At 45.0% G+C, this 9502-nt stretch overlaps 1 protein-coding gene across 1 annotated transcript; it reads left to right on the plus strand.

The window, feature by feature from the left end:
* The first annotated feature begins 2188 nt into the window (after positions 1 to 2188).
* Positions 2189 to 4342, plus strand: MIXL1 (Mix paired-like homeobox). The gene is made up of 2 exons (XM_068985723.1): positions 2189 to 2596; positions 4037 to 4342. The coding sequence occupies exons 1-2, from the start codon at positions 2189 to 2191 to the stop codon at positions 4340 to 4342; spliced, it is 714 nt and encodes a 237-aa protein (XP_068841824.1).
* Positions 4343 to 9502: the final 5160 nt, after the last annotated feature.

Below are 9502 nucleotides of genomic sequence, written 5' to 3' on the forward strand. Positions count from 1 at the left end.
GGTTGCTGGGCCATCTGGCTGTTAGACCTCAGCTGGCAGCCAGCAGCCAAGCCAAGCTCTGCTTTCCTCGCTTGGTTGGCCTAACGGTGCCAGAGCGAAGCAATGGAGGCAGTGGATCTGGCTCCATCACCTCCACCGCCTGTGCCTGGGAACCCTGCGGGCCCATCGTGCCTGGAAGAGAACACCCTGAGATGGGAGAGGGCCAGGGGCTTCACCCCCCTCTGAGGGCGGCTGGGAAGATCAGCAGGGGGCCCAGGGGTCATGTCTGGAGACTGGCTTAGCACAGTGGCTTTGGAGGCATCTGGGCCTCGTCTAGACTGTGGAGTACTTCTTGATCTGGAAAACTGGGATAGGAATATCGACGTCACAGGTACATATGCAAAGCACAGTCTAGTATAGTGACCCTTTATAAGTGGTTTTTGAATTAATGAAAGAATTAAGGGACAGAGTAAAATAAAACGGTCTGACCTCCCATCCCATACAGCCTATGTCTGAAAATCCCAATGACTCGGCTAAGGAATAAGAAGGAAGGAGGAGGGGGAAGAGAAAGAGGGGTGCTGTGGGGTCGATGGAGGAGCAAGCAGGCTGTGAGAATGGTCAGACTGCCTGTAAGAGCCTCTGGGACTGTGTCCCAGACCACATCTTCCACCCCCACACCCACAGGGAGAGAATCAAGCACAGGGCTCCTATTTGCAGCAGCCCCAATAATCCTTTCTGGGGACTTCCCTGGCAGACCAGTGGTTAAGACTCCATGCTTCCATTGCAGGGGGTGAGGGTTCGATCCCTGGTCGAGAAAGTAAGAAGTTGCGCAGGTACAACCAAAAAGTTAAAAAAAAAAAATCCTTTCTGCTTTGACACCTGGAAGGTCTGCTCAGGACGAAAATATCCAGCTCTTCCTGAGGCTGTCTCCAAGCATTCTAGGATGGATAGAGACAGGCAGGGGCTGTGGCCTAAAAGATCCTTTTAGCTCAGAGCCCCCTTGGAGCCAATGACAGTACACGGTCCTGGTGAAATCAGGGCTCAGGTTCTGGGAACAAGAAGAGAAGAGTCTCTGAGCCAAGTCTCTCTCTCCTGAAGACTGCACTGTGGTGGAGCTGCTTCTGTTCTGGACTGTGAGTTTCGATACATCAGTTCGGTGGCATCCACTTCTACAGACCTTCACTGAGAGTCTGGCATGGTGCCTTATACATATAGCAGTAGACATACAAAGCAGACACTCGACAGACTTGATCAAGAGAAGTGGCTCCTGCTCCCTAAGCCTTTACAACTAGGAGGGGAGGCAGGTACAGGAACCATGACCACAGTACAAATAAGAATAAGATAGGAATCTTAAGTGAGGCCCTGAGGGCAGAGGCAAGAGGGTGAAAACTTCAGGGTGCCCCTTTCAACTTCTCCCTTCCAGCTAAGAGAAGCCTTGAGCATTGCAGGGTATCTCCAGAGAGGCCAGATCAGGGGTCAATACCTGAATCTAGAAAGGCACCTAACTCTGCTGTGTCTAGGGTACCCTTATTCCTAGGCCCACTGGGACATTCCAGACAAAAGGTCTCCTCCCCTCCAAGGTGAGTTTACTGCCTCTCTTTGAGGTCCCTTTATCTGCACCCCCTCCTTCTGATTCAGGATTTGTTGCGGAGGTCTGAGGAGGACAGGGGCTGTGCTGTTTGACCAACCTGGTACTGGGTCTAGCACATAGCAGGGGGCGTAAATAAATACCTTTGATGACTACAGACAGGGCAGCGGGCAAGGCTCTCTGCCTGGCCATGGGAGAGATAGGCGGCTGGCCCCTCGCTGCCCTGCCTGCGGGACCTGGCCCTCGAGGAGGGCAGTTCTGCCCCACTCCGCCCACGCACTCGGGCCCCTAGGCACTCCCCTCCGGGACAGACCTGCTCTGGGGGTTGTTGATTGTGGTGGCGGTGGTGGTGGGGCTGGCCCAGCAGATGGACGGGGGAGGGGGCGGAGGGGGCCCAGGCCCAAGTTCACGCCTCCCTCCCTCCATCCCACGGGCAGCGGAAGCGATTATTCCCCACCGGCGTCTGGCGGGGTTGGGGGCGGGCTCGCACCCCAAGAGACACGGGCCTCCCTGCGTCCACCGCTTTGATCGCACCGCCACTCCGGGCCCCCGCCCTCGGCCCCGGGGCCAGTATAACTAAAGGCCGTTCCCCTCCCGGCGGTGCACTGGGGTCGGGCAGCGATGGCCGCAGCCGAGTCCAGCCAGCTCCAGTTCGAGGAGATCGCCGCGCCCCCCGCCTACCTGCCCGCCCACCCCGGCGGGGCGTTCCTGCCGCCCCCGAACCCCGCCGCTGGCCTGCTCCTCACGCGCCCCTCGGGCTCCACTCCGGAGCTCGGCGCCCCGGTAGCCTTCGCCGGCTTTCTCGGGAGGGGTCCCGGGCCCGCCGCGCCGCCCCCCGCCGGCTTGGGCCCGCCTGCTCCCCCTAAAGGCGCAGCCGTCTCGTCGGCATCGCAGCGCCGCAAGCGCACGTCGTTCAGACCCGAGCAGCTGCAGCTGCTTGAGCTCGTCTTCCGCCGGACCATGTACCCCGACATCCACCTGCGTGAGCGCCTGGCCGCGCTCACCTTGCTCCCCGAGTCCAGGATCCAGGTGAGCGGCCCGCGGCGGGCTGGCGAGTTCGCCGGTGCCACCTACTTGACGTTGGGCAAGTTATTTCCCTTGAGCCTCAGTGTTCTAGGCTGTAAAATCAGTGTCTATTGGCTACGGTGATAGTGAGGCTTGAATGAAATAATTCAGGCTCACGCTCAATGACTTCTGTCTCTCATTGCTGAGTATAAGGGCTTCTCCCCGGAGGCTAGCTGGTCTCTTAAAATGGTCAAAAAATAAGTCCTCAGCAGGACGGTAATAGGGAGTATTTTCACACTTTTTTCCTTATCCAGGAAGAAGGGGCAGATGAGGTGCAGTTGGTGTTTCCCCTGCTGGCTCACCAAGTTGCCCCCCTGGGCCCCTAGGCCACTTCCTTGTCAGGTGTTGGATTTGGAATGTGGGTTGTAAAGGATGTGTCTTGGGGGGTAAAGCCTGAAGCATATGGAGTTTCATGTCATGGTTTGAAAAGTTTAATGCAAGATGTGTTTATTGCCTAAAGTAATTTAGATGAGAATCCTGGAGCTTGGTGGTCATAAGAAGGCTGCCTTTTTTGCCTGGTCTGTGGCACCATGGTCTGTACCTAAGAGCAGTTCTAAGTAGGAACCCTGATTTTCACACTGGGAGAGAGTGGACTTGTTTTTCTGCATCTTTGGTGGAATGCATCTATCAGTTTCAACAGCTGGCACAGAAGCTTCCTAAGCAGGACAGGTCCTCTGGTATTTGTTGGGGAATAGTGAGCAAAAATTTTATTCACCTAAGTGAATGAATCCGCTGAGAAAAATGTCTCCTTAAATAATTTGACAAGGGAGTACACTTTTGAAAATTGATTCTCCAGATTCTTTTAAGGCCTAGTAGCATTTTTTCCCTGGGAGAAGGCAATGGCAACCCACTCCAGTACTCTTGCCTGGAAAATCCCATGGACGGAGGAGCCTGGTAGGCTGCAGTCCATGGGGTCGCCAAGAGTCAGACACGACTGAGCAACTTCACTTTCACTTTCATGCATTGGAGAAGGAAATGGCAACCCCACTCCAGTGTTCTTGCCCGGAGAATCCCAGGGATGGGGGGGGGGGGGGGGATCCTGATGGGCTGCCATCTATGGGCTCAAAGAGTCGGACACGACTGAAGTGACTTAGCAGCAGCATTTTTTCCCCTTAAAATTCTAAGTGCTGCTGTTGCTGTGGCCTCATTTTTTCATTGCAGATGTCCCTATATAAAGTAATAAAGATGTCCCTATATAAAGAACTAGGTATTACTGCAGTTTTACACCTGGGAATGATGAGGTCAAGAAAGCCAGGTGCTCTGATTTTGTGGAGTGTTTTGTGAAAAGCATAAGGTTCCAGAGCAGGGAGTCAGGGCATGTTAACTGGAACTTACAGTGAACTATGAAGGTAAAAGTAGCACGAGGACTCCAACCAGAAGCAGTTTCTTTCTTCCCTATTCCAGGTGTGGTTCCAGAACAGGCGTGCCAAGTCACGTCGTCAGAGTGGGAAACCCTTTCAACCCTCAGCCAGGCCGGAGCTGTTCCTCCACCACTCTGCTTGTGAAACTGAAGCAAAATATTTGAAGGCCCAGCCGCCTCTGGAGGTAGATGTGAACTGCCTGCCCGATCCCAACAAGGTTGGAGGAGGCATCTCTGACCCTAACTCCCAGGGTCAGAACTTTGAAACCTGTTCTCCTCTCTCCGAAGACATTGGTTCAAAGCTGGACTCGTGGGAGGAACACATCTTTTCTGCCTTTGGTAACTCTTGAGTCTGGGAGGATTCAGGGTGAGCTCAGAGGAACCATGACTGACAGTCAGGGACACACATTGGAATACTGTCCTTTCTGGCTTCCATGTTAAGGACTCATCCGTGTTAACCTTGATAATGGTCTTGAGTCATCTCTCACCTGTGAAGCCTCCTCCCCTGTTGCCCATGGCCTGTTCCTTCTTCATAGTACACACCACCTAGGAGTTCTGGCATTTACTTTTACCAACACATCTCCAAATATGCACATTCATTTTGGTCTCCTTATATGTTCCTTCTTACCAGCCCTGTTGTAATTTCTTTGAATTAGTTTCTCAGAACTCATTATTTTCACAAGAACTCCTCAGTTTGACTCAATTTCCCCTTGTGCTTGACAGCTGCTGTCTTCTTCTGGCTCCTCCAAAGGCTAATAACCTTAAACTTACGTTAACCCAGCTCCTTCAACCCTCCTCCTATCGTCAAGATTTACTCCTTTTAAAATCGGGCCTCACATCTTTATGCACCTTCATAGTTCCAGTGATTCTGCATCCAGATTATTCAAGAGACCTCTGCCTCTATTTTCTCAACTTTTAAAAAACTACTCTCTAAAAGCTGTAGTAGCTTTCAGTTGCTACCAAATTATAAAGACCTTTTGGTTACTCTTCTAGGTAACTGACATAGATAGCCTATAGGACAGTTGTGCACATCTTAATTTCACCCATCCACAATATATGCCTGTCTCAAAGCCATTTCTTTCAGTTTTGGAAGCAAACGCATAACCTCTCTCTTTCAAAACACTCTAGACCCCCCTCTTGCTGAAGGCTATAACTTTCTCTAATCCTGATTTTGTACCTGTTACTTCAGTCACTGCAGCATTACCCTTAGCACTTGTTAACTTTACTTCTGTGCAACTTTAGTTTATTATTAAATGTTTCCCACAAATGTTTCACTGTTAATTCTATTTAAATGAGTTCTGTTCTTTAGACAGCTTAGTACAGCACTTCACTCCATAACTGCTCAGCACACATTTTGTGGCCATGAAAAACATTTCTGCAAGAAGTTTCTGCAAATTTAGTTTCTAAAGCCAGTCATTGTTATATCCAGAGGCCACTGTGTTGCTTAACTTGGTTAAAAGTCTGTCGAGCTTGTTCAAAGTTTAGTAACATGAATCTTTTGGTTCCAGATTTCTTGTTCCCAATTTATATGATAAGGATGTATGCAAATTATTGTTTTCAAGTTATTCTGAGTTATTGTCTTATTTTGAGGATTTTTAAACTTCTAAAGGCAAAAGGAAACTCTTTGTATATGAAGTAATCACAGGTGAGGTTTTTTTGTAAATTGTATTTTGGAGGCAGCTCATGAGAAATCAGGACTGGGGCCAGGACTCGGGTGTTTCTGTTTTTTTAATGGAATTTTTTAAAATTTGAATATGCCTTGGCATGGGGCTTCCCAGGTGGCAGTGCAGGAGACAAGACACGTGGGTTAGATTCCTGGGTTGGGAAGATTTCCTGGAGGAGGGCATGGCAACCCACTCCAGTATTCTTGCCTGGAGAATCCCCATGGACAGAGCCTGGTGGGCTTAGAGTCCATAGGGTTGCAGAGAGTCAGACACAACTGAAGTGACTCAGCACACATGACTTGGCATGGATATTAGTTCCCAAACCAAGGATCAAACCTGGGCCATTGGCAGTGAAAGCGAGGGCCCACCAGGAAATTCCCCAGGACTGGACTACCAGGGAATTCCATAGGACTCAGGTCTTGATTACCAAAAGACTGTGAACTACGCTGAAAACCTCAGGGATTATACGTGCCCGTTACCCTGATTTTCATAGAGGGGTTGAGTGGCCTGTACTTTTCCGAGTAGCAAATCCACTATTATAGGCAACCAGGATATAGTTCAGGCTTTAGTAGCAGATGACTTCTGAAAACTGTCTGAAATAAAAAATGGGATGATAAACATTAGGTCTTATTTTCAGTACTCGCTTTTTATTATACATCATGCTTGGGGCCTACTATGGGGTTGGCCAGGAGGTCTCACTATCACAGCTTCCTTCGCATTTAGACTTGTGACAAGGCCAAATGAGAATATAAATGCATTCACAACTGAGAGGCATATCATTTAAACTTAACAGTCCATTAAAGATCACATTTAAAGGAAATCTTGTAATAAGAGTATTAATTTTATTATTGTATTTATATTATGTTCTCTTTTCCCCAGTGAACAGTTAAAAAAATCTATAAATGTTCAAGTACTGTCACAATTTTTAATATAGGATCCTCTAAGAGTGGTCTGTACTTCTCTGAAACTCTTAAGAGACCCTAACTGTTGAATGTATTACAGGCATTATAGGTTTAATCCTTACAACTGCCATGTAAGGTAGGGACTGTTATTATTTTAAAAATTACAAAATTTAAGCAGTGGTTGAAAGTCACATAGCTAATAAATAATGGCCAGGACTCAAATCTAGGACTCAGTCCACCATTTATTCACCACCATATAATGCCTGTTATATTGGCCTGACCTTTTAGTTAGGACTAATGATAATGTGATAGGTTTAAAGGCAACTCCTTAATCAGTATTTGTACATCCAAGTGCGTATGTCTTATTTTTCAAAGCAATCATCATGAAGGACCCTACTTTTATTCCAGGGACACAAATGTTGCTTAGAACTCCTTTGAAACTCTTGTTCATTTATTCCACAAATATTTGGTGCCTATGAAAGGCACTTTAGCAGGGCCTAGAAATAAAATGGTGAGTAAAACCAGTAACAGTTCCCCACCTAATGGACCCAAGAGCCCAGGATGAAGACAGAAGAAATACAAAATTGCAAATGTGACCAAGTGCTGGATGGAGGAGGCCTGTGAGGACGTGTTGTGGTCAAAGATTATCTTCCTTTCTGAAGACACCTTCAGACAGGGATGCTGAAGGTAAAATCTGCAGGACCATCAGGAGTTACCAAAGTAAAGGGAGAGGGAGCACAGAGGGCACTGAGTGTGCAAAGACCCTGGAGACTTAAGGAGCAGGGTGGAGAAACGAGGGGAGGCCAGATCAGGCATGGCTGTGTAGGTCTTGTAGAAGAGTTCCGAATTTGTCCTGAGAGACGTAGGACTTTAGCTGGGGATAACCTGACCAGTTCTTCATTTTAAGAGCATCGCTTTGGCTGCTTCTGCGGAGAGCTGAGTGGATGCTGGCAGACAAGTTAGGAACTGACTGCTGTGTTCCAGAATAGGGATGAGGGCACTGGGTGGGCAGTATTGGTGATAGTGAAGATGGAGAGAGGGCTTGAATTTGAGGAAAAAAAAATTAACAGCCAAGTTTGTTTGTAGATTCTCAATGGTAGCAAGTGAATCTGATTTTTGGAACTAACAGAAATTCAGAACCAAATCTACGTAAAGCATGATGTACTTGCTTGCTCGCTCAATCTGGCTTTGATAGTTTTCTTTAGGGTTCCATAAAGGTGTTAAGCAGTGGCAGCATCATTTAAACTAATGCACAGCCAATCCTAAATGTCTACTTTGAATTACATAGATTTCTTCTTCCTTAAAAATAAAATTCAAATATATTCTTAGGCACAGTTCTTGTCATCAACACATGATGGCACTGAAAGATACAGATGATGCTTAATTACATAAGCACAAAACTAGGTATAATTTAAGTGTGACAAGTCAGCCTTAAATGCAGAAGAAAAAATATAAAAAATGCTTACCTGAGTCTAGGCAGAATATATTAAAAATCAACCTTTCTCTAGGTCTGCAGTAAGCCAAGTAACTTACATGCTCACAGTGTTTTCCATAGTGATTACTTAGCCATGGGGAAAAAAAAATCCTAATGGTATTTTAATTCAAAATGATTTAGTAATAAATTTGTACTGTCCCTCCTAAAAATATAGTTTAGTGGAAAAGATAATTTTAAAAAACATTTTAAATAGAATATTTATCAACTTATATTAATTAAATGAAAATGAAGATCATTAATTTTCATAAATCAATTTATTTAGAATTACAAATATTAAGAATAAAAGATTTATGCATTTCTTAATTAAACGTAACAGTTTAGCTAAATATAAACTCTGCACTAAAGTTCTGCAGTGGCACAATACCAACAAAGAATATGGAAGCATTTTTAAACTATACAAAAATTTCAAATGGAAAATAATCTTCAGTTTTATTATACATTAACATATAAAAAGTCTCATTTTATGAGACATCTAAAAGAATCAAAGCCACTTCTACAGCTATATCTTAAACTCCAAATCTGAAAACAATTTATTATATTTTGACTTTATAATATTCTATATTAAAACAGAGAAAATTCCAAATACACACTTTTTACAAGATTAACATCTTAGGCAGGGTTTTCCTTAAAAAACTGAAAACCAAAAAAGCCCACAACCAAATACAAACCTTTTTTCTCCATTTTCTAGCACTGGCTATTATATTTGTTTTCCTTATAAAATTTTTTTACTTTAAAAATTGTGTAACTGTTGGATTTTAACCAGTAATCTGGTTCAAAAATTGTGCAAATAAACAAAAAAATATGAAAATAGTGTGTTATCAGTCTTTTGAAAATAAATCCCATAACAATAGCACTTTTTGCCCTGAATTGATGGGAAAAGACATGCCAAATCCATTTGCTGAAATTTAGCATCTTGCAGTAATGTTTCTTTCCTGCTCCTTCATTTTCTTTCAACAGACAAACAACAAAGGTTTCTTTTATAAATTATGATAAATTAAAATATTTATTATTATAAAATGATCTATAGAACCATGTCACATTGCAAGTATATATCATATATACTTGTAAAGTCCGTATTTCCCACCTATATTCCAGTGGCTTCCTAAAAGTGAGGACTTCCCACATCTCATGATGTCATCTTTTGAAGACTGAAGTGGTGACCGACTAAATGAACTGGAGGTGTGATTTTCTAGATGGAATTTCCACACTGCCATGCACAATGCGCAAAAGACCATGTTTCCTCATGTTCTCCACTGCAGTAGTTGTCTGCCTGGGTTGAGCTGAATTCATGCACATTAAAAAAATGGTCAACATATTCTTCCATGAAATTAGGTTATGTTCAGACATTTTCAGTTTAAAAATACTTGCTAATAAACATATATAACATAAGCAGTGCTACTGCAGCTGAGTAATAAAAGAAAAATAAATATAATGCTGGTCAGCAATGCT

Source organism: Capricornis sumatraensis, chromosome 14 (assembly GCF_032405125.1).
Source record: "Capricornis sumatraensis isolate serow.1 chromosome 14, serow.2, whole genome shotgun sequence".
Taxonomy (NCBI): domain Eukaryota; kingdom Metazoa; phylum Chordata; class Mammalia; order Artiodactyla; family Bovidae; genus Capricornis; species Capricornis sumatraensis.